At 34.7% G+C, this 20,990-nt stretch overlaps 1 protein-coding gene across 1 annotated transcript in view; it reads left to right on the forward strand.

The window, feature by feature from the left end:
• The window catches only part of LOC111044166 (transmembrane protein 94), a 99,819-nt gene that overhangs the window by 65,791 nt on the left and 13,038 nt on the right, over positions 1-20,990 (forward strand). The window contains 7 exon segments of the mRNA XM_039435021.1: positions 902-1,150; positions 3,867-3,965; positions 4,673-4,817; positions 8,072-8,280; positions 13,826-14,000; positions 15,032-15,152; positions 17,380-17,510. Coding sequence (XP_039290955.1) covers positions 902-1,150; positions 3,867-3,965; positions 4,673-4,817; positions 8,072-8,280; positions 13,826-14,000; positions 15,032-15,152; positions 17,380-17,510 — 1,129 coding nt within the window.

Here is a 20,990-nt window from a genome sequence, read left to right on the forward strand (position 1 = left end):
TACACTGCTGTACAATTCAAAGTCCGATCGCACTAGTTGAATATTTCAATATATATATTCACAAATAACAAGGAAAAACTGTACTTTTCCCCAACTTGGGACAGTTAATATATCGATAATAATTTTAACACAACGACGAACGTGTAAAATTTAATTTCAACGGCAACAATCGAAAAAACAGCCACGATCCTGTTTTTTCACCGTCCGACACGAGCTGGCGACTTCAAGTGACGATTATGCGATAGAAATATCTAAATACTAACTTATCCGCTAGGGCGCAGCAGCTGCCGGCCTCGCCAACTACCGCGAGACTTAAAACTAATTTAAAACTAGACTTAATCTAAATACGCTAAAGGGCGTCACCAGTGTGCATTTCTTTCATTCCATTCCTCTCAAATTTTCTATAGACAAAAATTAATTTAATGAATAGTTTTCAAACATAATTTTGTTGGTTATGTATTCTATGGCTATGGTATGGTAAACAAGCTATCAGCGCATGCGCAGCCGCAGAGAAGCAAGCAGACTTCAAAATTTAATCGACCAATGAGAGCTCGGATAGTTGGAACTGTACCTCGTTGGAACAATTTACCACGCTTCGACTGTGGGGCAGGAACTTGGAACTGGAACTGGTTTCTGGTACAGAATCTGTCAAAATTCTGCCCAAGGGACACGGAACCTTTTACCTGGTAAATTGTGAATCGGACAATTTACCACATTCTATGTACACAGAACGGGCCCATTATCTCTGTGTTCTCCTATAACAGTAGCTACCTATCTATTATAATCTCGCTATATCTGTTGTGTGTTATCCTATCTCCTCTATGTTCTCTCCTTGTCTGTGTGCATCCCCTCCCCTCCCCTGCTTTGTATTGGTGCTATGTGTGTGTGCGTGTGTGTGTAGTGGTGGCCATCAGACCTCGTCAGCAGCAGCAAACGGTCTCGACTTGTCGTCGTTGGGTGGGACGGCGTCAAACGCGGCCGTCGACAAAGTGGGTGGGACGCCGGCAAACGCGGTCGCTGACAAAGTGGGTGGGATAGCGTCAAACGCGGCCGCTGACAAAGTGGGTCGCGTTGACAGCGGCTATCAGCTGTGTGCCGAACACTCAAACCACTTTGACGACTGCCACCTGTTAGAACCCCTGCTCAATTGGTATGCGCATGATCATTCATTTCACTCTAATCTCACTAATTTTACTAACAAAAACACTCATTTTATCACAAAATTAATTATTCTACTTCACTTCATTAATTTCATTTGAAAAACCACTTATTTCGTTCTCTAGAGCATACCTTCTCACTTTGTCAAGTATAAAAACAAACCATTCATTAATTTAATAACTTTGTTGTAGTTTATATGTGTTACTTTTTTAAAAACACTTGAGCTGCGTTTACACCAAAGTTATTAACAAAATATTAATTGACCGAGCAAAGTGAGGTCCAAGATTCAAGTCGACGGTTTTGCATTTCTCTTTATGTTTATATTTTTGTTTATAATTTATGTTTTTATATTCCGCATTTACAGCAAAACGCAGCAATAGATTTTCATGAAATTTGACAGGTATGTTCCTTTTTGAATTTCGCGTCGACGTATACATATGGTTTTTTTTTAAATTTTGCATTTTAAGGATAATACAAAAGGAAAAGGAGTCTCCTTTGATCGCCAATATTACCGTAAAAATCAGACTTTAGAATTATTCATCATAAATCAGCTGTCTAGTGGACTATACTACTACCCGTTCAAAAACATCGAACATCTTGAAAATGTATCTTTCCATCAACGTCAGTAGACAGTTGACTATAATACTACCCGTTCAAAAACATAGAACATCTTGAAAATGTATCTTTCCATCAACGTTGTAGACAGTTGCAGCCAGACCTGATAACAGCGCTCACACTCACATTCCGGGAAGACACGTCACTGTACGATAGGACAGAAAGCTCTATGTTTTTTTCTAGACATTTTAAATTGATAAATTATTTATTAATTTTTGAGAAAACATAACAACAGGTCAATGTAACCTACTGAGCGCGAGGTCTACTGTTCACAGAACTACTAGTAACTTAAATCCTTATAGATTCTATTAGATTGAACATAGCTTATCATACACATGATGAACATATGTGTTTGTCAAGTTCCATTCAATCTAATAGAATCTATAAGGATTAAGTTATTAACATTTTGTCAATAACTTTGGTGTAAACGCAGCTTTACTTTTCTTGAAGAATTATTGAGTTATGCATTTCACTCCTGAAGGGAAGCTTCATCAAGCAAGCGCCCCTGGTGTCAGGCTGATGAATCTCCTCCTCAGGAGTGAAATGCATACCTCAATTCGCCAAAAAAGTAAGTGTTTTTCAATCATTTTCAAATGTAACACAGTGTATTAATTAACTACAACAAAGTTATTATACAGTGTTAAGTCATGGAAAGCAACATCAATTTCGGTAATTTAACTTGAAAACCCACTCATTTCACTCTCTAAATCATATCTTTTCATTAGTTCAAGTACGAAATCAAGTCTCTTCAATCATTTAAACTCATTTCACTCGATCATTCAATGAATCTCAACTCATTCCAGTTTATAGTTGTTCATTTCTCTTATACCGCTTACAGGAAGTATCCTCTCATACAATATTAGTGGCTATTTCCTCTCGGTGTGTTTAATTTCCACTCAATTCAATTCTTACAATATGTTTCTCGAAATACATATTTACCATGTTTCAATACTTATTAATTTTTGTAAAACATTATGTGTAGCTGAGTATAGCATCAGATTTGTTCATAGTGAGTGAGTATGTGTTAATTAAGCTTAGAATTTCTCAAAATGATAGAAAATCATGATATTTATTAAGAGCTTGTAGGCCTACTATTTTTATTCCATATCAATATTGATCTGAATTAGGGATTCTAGATTACATTATATTTTCATCACATTATTTTCAAAACATGTATATGTTTTGTCAATAAACTCCTCTGGTTTCATTGTCAATCAGAGAAATCATCATTATTTATTCCAGTAGGGCTACTTGGAAGTTAACAAATAGAAATACTAGTATGTTTTGTACGTCTAAAAAACAAAAAACGTGTACTTATATACCTATATATACTTATAGTGTTAATATTTAATTTAAATAAGGGTCTATGGAAATGAGTCATTCTGCTATTAAACTCTCACTTAGTTATTCTCACATTTTAATATGAAATTAGGTGTTGATCAAAATATAATGAGATTAACTATATTCAAGCAAAATTAACTTTTTTGGGTTAAGTTTTCAACTTCAATTCGGGTTTGACGCAGTTTACCAGAACTGTCGTTTCTATGACTGTAATTCTTGTGACACGATAAATAGATAATAGTTATTTGTATATCTAGAGTGAAAAGTGCTGTTTTTTCTCCCTGAGGGAAAAGTTTGAAGCCCAAGGCGAAGCCGAGGGCAACAATTTTCCTGAGGCTGAAAAAACATTTTTCACTTGTGATATACACAACATTTTTCCTCCACCTACATTTTTATAAAAACTGCAAATAAAATAGTATTTCTTATTTGAGCTCCTATGAACGAATAATTTTCTTCTCCTCTCAGTGGCCAATTGTTAATTGAAACTGTATTGCATTTCATTTTCAATTGTACTGTAACTTAATAATTAAAAAAAATATAAATCAGTACCATTTTAAATTATTTTGTAACATGTGATAAATCTCAGTACCCTTTTAAATTATTTTGTCACATGTGATAAATCTCAGTACCATTTTAAAATATTTTGTCATGTGACTGATATTTAAATTTGTATTCATATTAAAAGTAGACCTAGAGAAAAAAGACAATCTAATTTAATTATATTTTAATTCAATTGTATTTTATTTTGACAGTGGTACTCTATGCAGCTCCCGCCAGATGAGTATGTCAGCTCCCTGTACTTACAAGCCTGAGAACGATATCGGTACCATCTATGAAGATGATGTTCAAAAGTAAGTTAATTGAACTATACATAGCCTACCGTAACCTTAATGCCTCCAATTCCAAGTTTCATTATTTGTATAATGGTTGAAGACGTTAGCTTTGTTACTGAGTATTCTTGAACTTCTTGTCTGTTTCAGGGTGTGATCACATTGATTGCGCGATGTAAGTGGACGATTAGTTATGCATGAGAAACAAACCTGGAAAGAGCAATAGGAACATTCACACTGAACGCTTGCACTTGCTGGTTGCGTTCAGTGTGAGCAGCTTCATGCAAGTCACAACGTGTTTCAATGGCACTTTCCAGATTTTGTTTTTTTGGCTCATGCATAATCTGATGTGCACATGCACATACACTAATCTAATGTGATTATACCTAACCTAACCTAACCTAACCTAACCTAACCTAAATATTAGTCTACTTCAATCACGGATAATGAATATTACTACATAAAACTTCTTGATAAATCGAATAAATTTTAACATGCTGCACCGAAATTTAAAGTCCATAGATGAATTGACGATTTTTAGAGATAAGCTGAAGAAATATCTAATAGGATTGTCCTCATATTCATTTCAAGAATTTCTCATATTTGATTGTGTTGAATGAATTTCTTATTGACTAATTTGTTATTTTATTTTATATGATATTATTCTTATTTGCTATATTTGTTCAAATTCTTCCACTTTGATAAGAGATTTTTCATATTTGTTGCAGATCGAAAGACTATGAGGACGGCCAGGCAAGCCAGGGGCGTAACATCGGGTGCGGGGGTGGGGGAGGAACAGAGTGGCAGTCACTCAGTTGTCTCACGGACAGCACGGAGCAGAGTGTGCCTGTCAACTTCGACATGTCCAATAGGGTCAGTCGCACCTTATCAACTCTATTACATCTCAATTATCATGCTAGAATAGTAGAGTATATCATGAATGAAAATTCTCATCACAAATCGAAGAGTAGTCACTTAGGAATTGGACCTTTGGATTAGCACGATTTTGTTTCTTTGCAAGCATTGTTTTACTTCTTATCCATTGTTTTCGCTCAAACCCGAAATGAAACACATTATAATAAATGCGGCCATATCTTCAAGTAATCGTGGTTTAGCGTTGAACGTAGTGCATATAACCGTTATAGCAAATCTACGTTTTCTAATCTATGATTACATGGAGGCATGGTCCCATTGTTTAACTCCGTTAACTCTCTTATCAACTCCGTAAAATCCTCAACTATGAGACATTAAAAACTGTGCAATCAATTTTAAGATACGTCATAATTATCTGGGGAGCTACGAATTTTATACATGTTGAACCTCTCTATAAACTTCAAAAACGAATACTAAAAATAATAAGCTTCAAGGAGAATCAATTCCCCACGAACATTCTTTTCAAGGACAGTAAAGTACTGAGTGTGACAACTCTACATCCAGGCTATCATCACGCGAATGAGGAGAAACAACGAACACATAAGACTGGCAGATCATAACCATCAAACAAGGCAGAGAAACACACATTCAATAGTACCAAGGATGAACACTACATTTGGGCAAAGAAACTACATATATTTGGGACCAAAAATTTACAATTCAATACCAAGTTACATTAGGGCCGAATTCAATAGACACAGGTTCAAGAAAAGTTTATTTTCCTGGTTGGTTGATATTGGAGTGGAAAATTGTGAAAATTTAGTTAGACTGTAAATATTGAAACTATTTATTCTTCATTATTCTCTTTACTGTTTTTCATTTTTCTAAAAATAACCTTTCTTATTATTATCCTGAATAGAACATCAATATTTATCTACTAATTTCATTATTTTGTTTGTATTATAAATTTTTACTAATTTTATTATGAAAAACTTTAATCCTATATCAGTGAATGAAGTTTGTAAATAGTAATTATAACACGCAATAAGCAACTAATTACTTATACCCCAACACATATAATTTATAGTGGGGTGTATATTTATTCATTGAAATTATCATTTATTCATTGTTGAAACACCGCTGATTTATGTATTTACATTACAATACTATATTATCAATATTCTTATGCTCCATTCAACTTTCATTGTAATTAATAAGTTTTCATAATATGTGAAATTTGTTGCATAATTAGCTGTTGTACTGTAATTTATTGTAGATTTGTGTATAAACCAGAATGTATTGTAACTTACTTGTTTATTATGCTAGCCACTTACGGTAGGACAAACATGATACACTTGTCGTCGTCATACATTGTTGTGTCACAGCGAAAGGCTCTTATCACAGCAAATAGCAAGCTTATGCAGATATTACTGCATTATGCATTCTTCAAATGTCCTCTATGGACAATGTTTACTCGTTTGCTGAATTCAAAGACATTCAATTGTACTCTCGTCTAATCAATAAGTTGGATAAATATTAGTCTACTTCAATCAGTGATAATGAATATTACTACATAAAACTTCTTGATAAATCGAATAAATTTTAACATGCTGCCCCGAAATTTAAAGTCCATAGATGAGTTGACGATTTTTAGAGATAAGCTGAAGAAATATCTGATAGGATTGTCCTTATATTCATTTCAAGATTTTTTTCATATTTGATTGTGTTGAATTTCTTATTGACTAATTTGTTATTTCATTTTATATGACACTAGCCGTCAGGCTCGCTTCGCTCGCCATATCCGTCTAGCCAGGGGGCTCCGCCCCTTGGACCCCCGACTGGATCGTCCAAGAATGAGATCAGCAGGCTCGCTTCGCTCGCCTGCATTTTTCATTTGAGCATTTTTATCATATGTTAGGACAATCCAGTCGGGGGTCCAGACTAAACGTCTGGCTAAACGGATATGGCGAGCGAAGCGAGCCTGACGGCTAGTAATATAATATTCCCAGGATTGAAGTAGCAGTGCCCAATCAATTTTTCCGCGATAGATGCATTTAAATCTTCAACTTGGTGCCAACCTAACAAAGTCAACTCAACGTAATGCCAACCTGACAAAATTATTAATTTAGTTGCCAGTTAACAACTGTTTCGAAGAGGTACTCTCTCTAGATTATAGTTCTATATTAACATATGGTATGGACATTTCAATTATAATTTTAAGATATTGGAATAAGAAGAATATACATGCTAAAAGACGAACTTTAAACCCTTAAAAACCACCCTTAGAGTTAAAATATCGCCAAAAGATTTCTTAGTGCGCCTCTAAAGGGCCAACTGAACATACCTACCAAATTTGAACTATTTTGGTCCGGTAGATTTTTAGTTCTGCGAGTGAGTGAGTCAGTCAGTGAGTGAGTGCCATTTCGCTTTTATTTATATAGAAGATAACTAATTTACGAATTAACCAAGAAACTAAGTAACTAAACAATTAACTGACAAACTAAGTCACTAATTTTTTAAAATTGAATTGAATATTTGTCATGCGTTTTCAGGCTTCAATCGTCAATATTACCACTCAATTTTCACACATAACTTGGCTACATTTTTGGATTGTTTTATAAATCAGAATTGGAACTGATTTGGGCTTGAGTCTATGGTTCTTTCTTGATAGCTGTGTAATTCTGTATTATGTAAATTTGTATAACAAATTCACACATTTAAATTAAATATTTACAAAATTTTTTCATTTTATGGTACTTCTCTTATAGCTGTGTGATTCTGAAATATTGAATTTTGATAAAAATTAAACATTACTGTAAAGTAGTATTATAATATTGAGTGACCTGGCTGGCTGAGGTCTGGTGTCAGAGTTTTCAGGTCGCACCTGATCAATTTCAGGGCCTCTGACATGACCTAACGACTATTTTGAGGCAGTCGGGACGGAGAAATAAATGATGTCTGAAAATTTTGCGAAGTGAAGAGCTACAAGACTTAACCTATTTCGGACTATGTGTAACCATATCTAAATTGGGGAGAGGATTAGCACAAGGTTACCTTATTTTTCCTCTCCCTATCATTTATATGATGTATACTTATTATATCAATCAATAAAGAATAAAGAATAAAGAAAAGAAACACAGTACACTTCTTATAGCTGTTTTATTCTAAATGATTGTATTGATTGAATTTTTTATAATATCAAGAAATTGAATTAAATTTGATTATATACTAAATGCTTTATGTGTGTTTTCTAGGCAAAACTACCGCGCGGCATTGACAAGATCCGTCCGCACATAGAGCTGGTGGACAATGTGCCTCTGTTGGTATCCCTGTTCACAGACTGCACTCCTTCCACCAGCCGGGAGATGATCTCCATCATGCAGGACTACGGAGAAGTGGTGGCTGTTATTGGGTCATCTGTCAACGCAGACAATGTCGGCATATTTCTCAAGGCCAATGCTAGGTGGGTATAGTCATAAAGAAAAGATAGTATAAGTAGACACAATAGCAATATCTTGAAAACTGAATTACCAACATTAACAAATCAAATCGCATAATATCATAGCCACCTCTAATACAAGGCCTTGGTCTACGATATTGCAACGTCGCAGTGTAGGCCTAGAATCTAATACATGATTGGTGAAAAAGATCAGCTTGTATTTTTTTAAATCTATGATAATATACATGAAGTCTATGGAGTCATAGAGTAAATGTATCATAAGAAGATATCCCATGGTCTATAGTGAGGTCCATGTTATAATGTGTAACATATTGTAATTTGGATGATAAATAAAAATCCCTAGCTGAAATATTTATAGGTCTTAGTGAAGTAATTGGCTAATATCGCCAAAGAGATAACATAAAGATTAGATAATATCAGATCGTCCTGGCTAAACTGTACAACAGCCTAAGAGGAATTGAATAATTTTTTGCTAATATATAATATTATATAAAATATTGAAAATTGAGGTTAGGCATAAACATTTAGTGATCGGCGACCTAACGATCGACCGAGCCATATAACGTAGAATCTGACCAAACACCTTGGCAGAAATTTATTGTGGCAAAACAGTATGCAATTTGAGGAACTAAAGGTCTCACGTGGCTAATTATTATGATGCATGAAACAAATAATAACATATAAAAAATTAACTAGCATGTAGAGAGCATATTTAAAAACCCAATAAAAATAATTAAATGTATTAAGGAAATAGGAGGTTACCAGGCGCATGAATACTGTAACAATTTGCATGCACCAATCACATAATGGCAATTGATAGGCGGCAATAGTGAGCCGATTCAAAAATATTTGTATATATTTCTACAAATAAATAGAGTTTGTATAAAATTGTTGTATAGTCTATGTTTTGGATATGGCCCGAAGGCAAAGAAATTATTATATATATAACATGAGTCATAGTTTAATATTTTGGCACGATCTATTTGAGCCTTGAATGGCGGAGGACTAGAATATTCAAATTATATGCAAATTTGAAAATCGGAAATGAGAATTGTAAAATTGAGAAAGGAGAACGACACTCGCCTGCCAAATGCCACCATGAGAGGTCACTAAAAATTATAGAGCGTAATACCTTGCTATATATTATAATAATTTAAAGTTAAATTGAATTACTAAATTTCTTATAAGACTTTGTGATGCTCTTATAAAGCAAAAGTCATTTTCATTTTTAAATAATTTTGTAACCCCTTGGAAGAGACAACTCCGGCTACAATAGTCCAGGACCACCAGGAGTTGGATCGACATCAGCAGCTCATAAGAAAATTTCGACACGTGAGTGAAAAATATTGAAATAGTGATGGGGCGCCCTCAGTGCTTCGAAATTACATAAGAATCAAAGCTAGCTCGTCGAAAGGGTTTTCTTATAAATTAAGAATTTGGTAAAAAATACTTGCGCAAGTAAATGTAGTATTAAAGGTATTTTATTGGAAAGTAACGAGTCAATCTACATATCAGAAGTTCTATAAATCAAAGAAGTATAAAATCTAGGCTGTTAATACATATTCATATGATCATTAATTTCTGCAATATAATTTACGATAGTTTGTTGTAGCTCTGATTCACTAGATGAATTGCTCTATTTATTCCGTCAGGTGCCGAATCTCGTACCCTGAGATAAAATATATATTCATTACAAAGAAATCTATTAGATACCATAGAATTTAATATATATATTTGGATTATTGGTTGTCAATTTATCAAGCTGATTTTAAGAAATCTATTTTTAATGGAATTGTCCAAGTCGACAAGTATTAGCAAGCTGATATCGCAGCTACATGCAAATAGATGCATATGATCATAAAATAAAAGCACATGGTAACGTTTCGTGCTGTAGAATTTAGAGAATAGTATTTAGCCTGTGATATTTTATTGATTTCGATTATTATTCTATTTTTATATTATATATTTTTTTTATCGCTCTATATATTTTTTGCAATATTTGTCAATATATGTATCAAATTGTTTATGGTGTGCGATTTATTTTTTATTCCTCAATACTATAGGATAAGTACCATATATATATATATAATATATATATATATATATAATATATATATATATATATATATATATTAATGAATTATCAGAATTATAGTGGAAGCTCATATCTGGGCCTATAAAGATTTTTATGAGACTGTATCCTATGAAAAACCACGACCTAATTTTTATAATTGTTGAAATATTTCATGCTCTACCGACTGATGCCAAGCAGGAGGCTAATCGTTATTTAACTATAAAAAATAACGTGACAAATGGCAGTGGAGAAAGATAGGAGAACAACGTTGCCGATCCTCTGTCTTGGCAGTGGACCTATATAGACGGTAGCTGATACAGGTTTATTGATGTAATATCATATGCTCATTCTCGTTTAATATAATCAATTATATTTCATTAAGCAAAAAATTATATTTTTCAATAATTTCATAATGAATTTAAATAATTGAGATGAAATATTTTGTTAATTATTATCAATTCCACATTAGTAAAAGACGATCTGGCAACAGAGTAAAGCGAGAAAGAGATAGTGCTATCCTCTTTAGGGGTATTCACAATGTTGGAGTTAGTTGCATGGCTAAGTCGAGCTATTCGCTAACTCCAGCTATTTGCTACGTCTGTGTTAACTCAATGCTATTGTGGTACGTTGGAAAAAATTAACAGACGAGATAGCAGATAGCGCAGGTTTGAGTCCGCTATCTCGGCTGTTAAAACGGCAGCCATATGTTTATAATCAAATTTTAGACCAGTTATAGAATAGACACGCCCCATTGTATATTCATACTGAAAGTCGATGAAGCCAACATCTACTGCCATATCGCTCCATCGTGACGTCAGTATCGGATAGAAAACTTTTCTGTAGAGTTTGTTTACATTGTTTTCCATAGCAGATTGCGTCTATTTCAGTGGGAGCGCAGCGGGAGTTTACCATTCTTATGAATAATAATTTACTTTCATCTGAAATAGACACAATATAAAAGTTTTCTATGCGATGATGACGTCACGATAGGGCGATATGGCAGTAGATGTTGGCTTCAGAGGCTAGACTTCCCAGCGTTAATATTCTATAACTGATCTAAGTTTCAAACTAACTTCAAGTTACACAAATTATCCGCTTGGATCGCAACTGCAGTTAGCTAATAGCAGATGGTTTTAGATGGGGCGTTTACAATCCAGAATTATCAAATAGCACTTAAGCTGGCTAAAACAACATTGTGAATACCCCTTTTGTTCAATGATAGACAAGGATAGCAATACCATTGCTAAACAAACACTGCAATTATAACGTGGACGTTACTATAGGGCTTATATGTTCCAAATTTCACTGTTAACACAAGCCGATAGTCCCAGTAGTTATTTTTGGTGAAGCTATGTGACACTGGTAGTCTCTCATACTGTGCCGTTCTTACACTCTTACACTCCCAACAACACACTAATAATAGACAGTAGTCGGCTTGAGTTAACAAGAAATCGGCTTGAAATTCAGAACATAAACGCCCTACACCATGGGATATCTTCTTATGCAATATTTATCTATGGTTTGCCCCCTGTGGTTTGGGAGAGCTTTGAGTCGAACATCGTACTCAAGAATGTGTTGAAAACCAGAATTCACCCACAGTAACCCTGCTTGTCGTGGGAGGCGACTAAAAGGGACCACAAGGCAACTCCAGAAGTTGCCTTGGTTTCAAACCCACGGGATCTGCCTTATCAGGGCAGTTTCGGAGGGGCAAAAAGGAAAACCCAAGAGACCAGAGATGGGTGAAACTCCAGGCACAAATGCGGGTCAAGAGGCTGAGTCGAGGGTGACCGGGTGCCCTAGAGGCAATTTGGCGACCCCTCCTTCAGCGGAAGAACCTACAAAAAAGCCAGGAGTGGAACTCACGTAGGTCACGAGTTTTGGGTGCAGAGACCAAACCTCACCACTGCTCAAAGAAGGGTGGCCATTCAGGCAAAACTTCTTGGGAGAGTTGAGGCTTTCAACCCTGCGAAGTTTCGGAGGGGCAAAAAGAAAAACACAAGAGACCAGAGATGGGTGAAAATCCAGGGACAAATACGGGTCAAGAGGCTGAGTCAAGGGTGGCCGGGCGCCCTAGAGGTAACTTGGCCATCCCTTCCTCAGCGGAAGGACCTTCAAAGAAGGCCAGGAGTGGAACTCACATAGGTCACAAGGACTAATCAGTCTGAAAAGACTGCTAAGCATATCACACTGGATTGCGACAAGAAACCAAGTGATGAATAGGATGTTAGTATAGGGAAAAACTCCTGGTTCTAGTAAAGGACACAGGCATTGGTTTGCCTAACTAACTTGGGAACACAATGGCCCATATGAATAAAACCAGAGCAAATGCTCATGAGCAAGAGCATGGAGCATAAGGTTTTGCTCATGAGCAAAAGGTAGAAGCAAAAGCATTTGCTCATTTTGATATGAATAAGCTTTACCTTATGCTCCTGAACTCTGGAGCAAAAATGCTCACGTATTTTAAAGTTTTTTCATCAGCTGATTCGCTTTTGTAGCCTTACTTTGTTTTTATAGCTAATATGCAAGCAGGGGGCATCGCTTGTGTTTGCGTCGTCTGCTCTGTTTTCTATTTATGAATAGAGTTTTAGGTTAGTTGAGTTTCGAATTTTGAAATAATAGCGTGAAAAAATGTCATCTCTATAATAATCTTCAGCATATTCTTATAATATCAATAGCCTTCTTATAATCTTCCACACTCTCATCTTCTTAAATGCCTATTTCTTATTTTGTGATTGCTATCTTTTGTATTTATTATTTTGTAGGGATAATGGTGATATATATCATGGTTGAATCTAAAAAGAGTTTTATAGTTCTCAACTATTGGTTGTGATCGAATCTGGTATAGTTTCCTCTTCCTCATACGAATTAGTTGACCCATTTTACTATGAGCAAAAGGTGATAAGCTGCTCTAGACTAGACTCACCTTTTTTGAAGCATTTGCTTCAAAAGTTGAGCAAATGCTCTAGTTTATTCATACAGTTTGGAGTATAAGCTTTTACTCTTGAGCAAATGCTCAAACTATTTTTTTGATGAGAGCATGAGCAAAAGTTTTTGCTCACGTTTATTCATAGAAAATGAAGCAAATGGTCCATATTTTAGAATTATAAGCAAATGCTCAACTTTATTCGTAGGGCCCATTAAGCTCCGGTTGACGTGTGGGGTTCTTTGAACCTTTGGATACTTGAATCCGTCCCTTCAAAAACAATAAACAATTTATCTATGGTTTTGACCTGTTGTTGGTAATCTTAAGTACCTCAGTGATTGCTGTATTGTATATGGGAATATTGAGAGGTATGATAAAGAGGTAAAAGTGGAGGGGAGAATTTATACATCACTGTTCAAGCTTCGTTGCATAAACAAATGAAAATGGTCATTTTCTGTTTATCATTCTTTTTATTTCATTCCCGTACTATTTCTCTTCTCTAATCAATTCCTCCTAATTAACTTTTCTTTGGATGTATTCCTGTGTTGCAGCGTGGCAGTAGAGCCTCTCTACCCACAAGTGTGCCAGAAGGTGTCCGTCTACCAGGACACCAGCCCCGAGCAGGGTCCCTCCCCGGTCGAGATATCCAAACGACTAAACTCGATTCCATGTTCAATCAGCATGCGACGCAACGAGGACCTCTCACTCTTTCATCTCATCAGAGAGGTACAGAATTTCATAAAAAATCAACTGATAAGTGCATGATTATTATAGAAAATTACTAGTACTAGTTGTTTTAGTTTTATAATTTATAAAAAATCACGACTATTTGAGGCAGGACACTTGTTGGGTGGAATACCACAGTTATCCATAGGATTGAATTCTAGTTGAACTGTATAATTAGAATTGATTCAGTTTTCAAACACATATATACAGAGTGTTTCAGAGAAACTAGACATTTTGGAAGTTAAATAATTTCAAGAAAAACAAATCTTTAAATAAAGTTTTTCATATAATTCAATAGTAAAAAAAGCCATTTTAGAATGGATAATACCGTAACATTTATTTTTTGAAGATGACATCTTGCAGGTGTGTTATTTTCTTCGCAAACATTCCTGTAGTCTCTTCATCACATTGTCCATGGTTTGAAGTAACATTACAACTGGAATTTGAAATCGCTTCTCGAATCTTGGCTTTCAATTCTTCCGTTGTTGCAGAATTGATAGCCAAGATTAGAGAAGCGATTTCAAATTCCAGTTGTAATGTTACTTCAAACCATGGACAATGTGATGAAGAGACTACAGGAATGTTTGCGAAGAAAATAACACACCTGCAAGATGTCATCTTCAAAAAATAAATGTTACGGTATTATCCATTCTAAAATGGCTTTTTTTACTATTGAATTATATGAAAAACTTTATTTAAAGATTTGTTTTTCTTGAAATTATTTAACTTCCAAAATGTCTAGTTTCTCTGAAACACTCTGTATATCCAATTCAGCCAACACGTACTTGAACTCAGAAGAATAAATAGGAATATCACCTACCCCAACCCAAACTATGATGTTATGATACCATGCCGATTTGTCACAAACAAAAAAATGCACTTTTGGTGACTTTTGATATTCTCAGACAACATAGCATGTAACCAATGATATGTTTTCCAAGATAGATGGAAATTTTAATCTTGTTTTCAAAAGAAATTATCATCTCAGAACTATTTAATGCATAATGTCATTGATAAATTATCAATTACAGGCACGGAACTTTATGATTCAAGCTTGGAACTGTACTCAGTTTTGGATGTGTTGTGTAATCTCCTTGAGTTTCACACAATTACTGGCCGCTACTGTCATGCTACCCCCTCTCCTGTCTACTGGTAATTATCAATAAAATTCTTTTCATTCTTAATTTATTCTCTACAAAATATACATTTGTAGAATACTCCCAGTTGATTCTTCATTCAATTTATACTATTCTCAATTGAAATTTACACGAGGGCATAAAATGAGGCCTCATGGTGAGTATTCAAGTTATGAAATAGTTATTTGTGCATCTAGGGACTAAAGTGCAACTTTTTCTCCCTGAGGGAAACTGTTGTCGCCCGATGGCGTAGCCGAGGGCGACAATTTCCCTGAGGGAGAATAAGTACTTTAGTCCCGTGATGCACACAACATTTTTCCTCCACCTACACCAATACCTATAACAATGAATAATTTTACTACATCTTCACGCTTTCACACTATTTCAGCTCTATTTCGATTGTTAGGTTATGTTCAACCGTTGGTGGATATGAAAAAGTACACACCTCTAACGTCATTAGAGGTGTGTACTTTTTCATATCCACCAACGGTTGAACATAACCTAACAATCGAAATAGAGCTACTTATTTCCTAGAGCTAAAATATTCCAAAGATCGAAATAGAGCTCTTTTACTTTTCCTCTACCGACCACGACAGTGTTGCCACATTCCTCATTCTTCAATCGCGGCGTTGTCGGACTTCTTCCCATGTTAATCTTATGGGTTTATTTTTACTCCCTTGGGAGTAAAAGTGATCACTTTTCCCGCTGGGAATTATTTTTAGTCCCATGGGAGGAAAAGTAGTACTTTAGTATTCGATTCCAGGGTGTAAAATGAGACTTTTGATAGTAGGTGGAGGAAAAAGTCTTCTTCCTCAGTTGACGGGTCACTTTTGAAACAAAATATATTCAAAACTAGCAGGTAACCTGTGCCCCGCAAGGGTCTAATTAAAAACTTGACATACAGAAACCTTGACCTTCTGAAATCTTGAAGAATTTAAAATAGGCCTAGATCCCTCCTCGGTAAATTAAGAATCTATTTTCAAAATTTCAAGTTAATCAGTTCACTAGTTTAGATTTGATGATTTATCATTCGTATATTTCCTATCCTCTACTTGTCTAAGCCAATTCTTTCCTTTATTATATTATAGATTTAAAGAGATATGTTGTGGAATTTCTCCATGTTAAGGTGGAATGAAAGAAATGTTATGAGTTCCACATAATTTTTTGAGTCAAACTGTCTAATAACCAAAAAGAATACTGATGATGATGCCTTGAGTGCTTTGAAACTATAGTTTGTCTTGAATAAATTATGTGGAACTTACGTCTATTTCACCTTAATCGATTTTTTACAACATTTATAATATTTTGAATTGATACTTCTCATTTGGAACAGTTCCACAATATCTCTGTTGATAGTGTAAATTTTAGATAAATTTCTCTTCAAAACTTAGAAACTTAGACTCAAAAACTTGGAAAGCTTAGGAAGAAGACTTTTCCTACCTAATTCCATACTTAAATACATCATCATTCTATGGCCTCGTTTTTTAAGGTCAACATGTGTTAAAATGTTAATCATTCTGTATTAAAACGAAGAGAATCCGGTCTGACAATATGTCATAATATCATGAAAAACAGAGCATAAGAAGATATCCCATGGTATAGGACGTTTGTGTTCCAAATTTTAATGTTAACTCAAGCCGATAGTCCTATTATTTGACTTTCGTGAAGCTATGTGACGCTGGTAGTCTCTTATACTGTGCCGTTCTCACACTCTCACAGTAATAATAGACAGTAGTTGACAGTAAATTGGCTTAGAATTTGGAACATAAACAACCTATCCCATAATCTTCTTATGTCATCTTTTATCCATGGTAAAAGTAAATTCGTATGGTTTTTGTTAGTGGGGAGCGCGTTGTGGGAAGGTCCCACCTCGCCTGAATATCTCATTCAAGCAGTCAATGGGCCTAAAGACTGTCATACTTCAGTCAGGACCGACAGTTTAATGTGTTTATCCGATGACACAGGAGTGGCCAGACTGAAAACGTTCGTTCATATCCGGGTTTGAACCCGGGACCCCTAGACTGCTACGCAAGCACTATATCCACTAGACCATGGATCATTCCTGTCGATAAACTAAAAAATTTGAAGAAAGATAATAACGTTGGACAGTCTAACTCTTGTTATTCTTCCATCATTGTTATTCGTTGTATTATTGTACAATACTGTTGTATTATTGTTCTAATATTTGTTGTACTATTGTTCTATTATTTGTTGTGCTAATTTCAAATTGTTGTAAATTTCAGGTCAGGTTCTATACTTGAGCATAGTGTTTATTCCTAGTCTGGCTCTATCACTGAACGGCACACCGATTGATAAGAGCGTCATGCAGAGGGCCACCGGAAAAAACAACTTATCAAAAAGTATCAACAGTGAGGTAAGATATTTATTTATTTATTTATTTTACAATATCTCTTTGGAGACAACAGGTCGAAACCCACAACTGCCTCCTTAACTCAAATCATAATAATGTCAAATTACTATAAATTATAAATTATAATAATGTCAAGATACTTGTTTTCTTAGGGTTCCCCCCAACGTTCCAACTCATTTATATATTCATACCAGGGTCATTTTCTCCATCCTCCGATCACATAAATCGTAAGACACAGATAAAGGTTAGAATTTAGATTTTCTCAGAGCTAAACAGCTTATTATCTCCCCTAAACGTCCTGTGATCGGTGTGGCCAGATCTTCAATTAGATCTGGGTTATCTCAATTCAATTCAATTAATTTTTATTTCTAAAAAAAATCATATACATAACAGTTATACAAAATAACTTATAACAATGATAGTTATACAAAAACAAATCAAGGAAATATATTTCTCCACTTAGACTATAAATCCGTGTGTGGGGAAAGAATTCCTATCTAGAAAAGCCTTAAGAAATACAAGGATAAACAAATTAATTTCTTGAAAAACTTTTAAATTTTCCTTTTTTTTAAACATAAAAAATAAACTTTAATTAAACAATAACTTCAAATGTAGAAAATAAAATAGGTTAAATCTATTACTGATATAGATTGGTGCTATAAATTCAAAAGAGTTAATATAGCCCTGCATCAAAAACAAGAAGAGAGAGAAAAAAAGAAAAAATAACAAAACACGGAAAAACTAACTTTAATTAAACAATAACTTCAAATGTAGAAAATAAAATAGGTTAAATCTATTACTGATATAGGTTGGTGCTATAAATTCGAAAGAGTTAATAGAGCCCTGCATCAAAAACAAGAAAGTAAACACAAGCAAGAAGAGAGAGAAAAAAAGAAAAAATAACGAAACACGGAAAAACTAACTTTAATTAAACAATAACTTCAAATGTAGAAAATAAAATAGGTTAAATCTATTACTGATATAGGTTGGTGCTATAAGTTCGAAAGAGTTAATAGAGCGCTGCATCAAAAACAAGAAAGTAAACACAAGCAAAAAGAGAGAGAAACAAAAGAAAAAATAACGAAACACGGAAAAACTAATGGCTTATAACAAAATGAATCTTGAGTTATAGATCAAATAGATCTGGGTTATCCAGATCTTGAGTTGAAACAGAAAATGACTCAAGCCATATTGAAAAGATGGTTGTTGCTCCTTTCACAGAAACAGAAATTCTCGAAATTATTGATTCCCTGAAGAGTAAGAGGGCAACTGGTCTTGATGGGATCTCAACTGTTGTTATAAAAAGTTGTAAAAAGTATTTAATTGCTCCATTAACAGTATTGGTGAATAAGTCCTTGGAGTGTGGTGTATTTCCTCAGAAATTGAAAGAGTCGAAGATAGTACCAATCCACAAGAGTGGCGAAGAAAATCTGGCAAATAATTTTCGACCAATCACTATAGGGAATGCACTGGGTAAAATCTATGAAAAAGCAATGTTAATTCGTTTTGTGGAGCATTTGTTTCGAAATGGAATTTTGTCATCCGAGCAACATGGATTTCAGAAGGATAAATCAACCAGGTCAGCCATTGCGTCTCTTGTGGAGAATGTAATAGATAGAATGGATAATGGTGAAAGGGCAGTGGGAGTTTTTCTCGATATGAGCAAAGCATTCGATTGTGTGGACCACACTATCTTGTTGAAAAAGTTGGAATATGTGGGAGTTACTGATGTGGAGCTTGAGTGGTTCAAATCCTATCTTGTGGGTAGAAGTCAGTGTGTGGAGATGACTAGAGAAGAAAATGGGCAAAAAATTAAATACAGATCAAATAGTCTTAGAATAAAAACAGGTGTACCACAGGGTTCGATCCTCGGACCATTATTATTCATTTTATATGTTAACGATTTACCACAAATAATAACAAGTGGTAAGGTTTTGATGTATGCTGACGACACATCCTACATTTGTAGTGCAAAGGATGCAGAAAAATTAGAATTAGATACTTTTGTTAATGTACATGCCATAGCCCAATTCCTCAGTCAACATAACCTCAAAGTGAACGAAACTAAAACGCAGTTCTTGCAGTTCAAACATAGAAATAATTATAGAGATCTTGAAGAGATAAACGTTCAAATAAATGGAGTGAATGTTGAACAACCTCTGTCTGTGAAATTTCTAGGTGTCTTGCTGGACCAGAACTTGTCTTGGGATAACTATATTGATCATTTGTGCTGTAAAATATCATCTGGAGTGTTTGCACTCAGGCAAATTTCAAGATTAAGTACTGGGAACACTATCTTAACATGTACAGTATATCATGCCCTCATAATGTCACATATTCGGTATGCAATATTGGTTTGGGGGGGCTCCAGTCTCAAAAATTTAGATAGAATCTTTAGAATGCAAAAGAGAGCTGTGAGAGCGATTAAAGGTCTTAAGCCATTAGAGTCCTGCAGAGAGTATTTTAAAGATCTAGGACTACTCACTGTGCCTGCACTGTACATTTTCGAAGTGATCATGTATATAAGAGATAAAAAATTTATAAGAAACTGTGACATACATAATTATGACACTAGAAATAAGAGTAAATTTTCTGCACAATACCACAGGACAGCTCAGTATGAAAATAAGCTTCTTATATGGGTATGAAATTTATGAGTAAACTGCCGTCAGCTTTGAGAGAAAATGAGAATAAGGATATTTTCAAAAAGCTATTGAGAAAATATTTGGCAAACGGGGTTTACTACAGTATTCAAGAATTTATGGATGAATAATGAGGCTTTTGGGAGGATTAAATTGCAATGTACATTGTGGAATGTGATGTATATAATATATGTTTATATGTATTCCTTTTTTTTTTGACAAATAGTCCTTGACGATTTCCTATACTCTTCAAAGAGTCTCCAGGGAGAAAATTTAATCAAATCAAATCAAATCAAATCATAATACTACCCGTTCAAGAACATCGAACATCTTGAAAATATATCTTTCCATCAACGTTAGTAGACAGTTGACTATAATACTACCCGTTCAAGAACATCGAACATCTTGAAAATGTATGTTTCCATCAACGTTGTAGACAGTTGCAGCCAGACCTGATAACAGCGCTCACACTCACATTCCGGGACGACACATCACGGTACGATAGGACAGAAAGCTCTATGTTTATTAGGACTCTTTCTAGACATTTTAAATTTATTAATTATTTATTAATTTTTGAGAAAACATAACAACAGGTCAATGTAATTTACTGAGCGCGAGGTCTACTGTTCACAGAACTACTAGTTATAGTTGTATCTTACTGTTTCTGTACAAATACAGTTATAAAAATTTGAATATCAGCTGATGAAAAGCAAAATCATGTGTTTGTGCACTACCTCCGTAAACAAAGCCATAGTGCATGACAGGTGGTTGATGGTAAACGTCATCACAGGTAGGGCTCCTACACCAATAAAAACTCTAGCTGATATAGATCAGCTGAAAT

This window comes from Nilaparvata lugens, chromosome 8, assembly GCF_014356525.2.
Source record: "Nilaparvata lugens isolate BPH chromosome 8, ASM1435652v1, whole genome shotgun sequence".
NCBI classification, from domain to species: domain Eukaryota; kingdom Metazoa; phylum Arthropoda; class Insecta; order Hemiptera; family Delphacidae; genus Nilaparvata; species Nilaparvata lugens.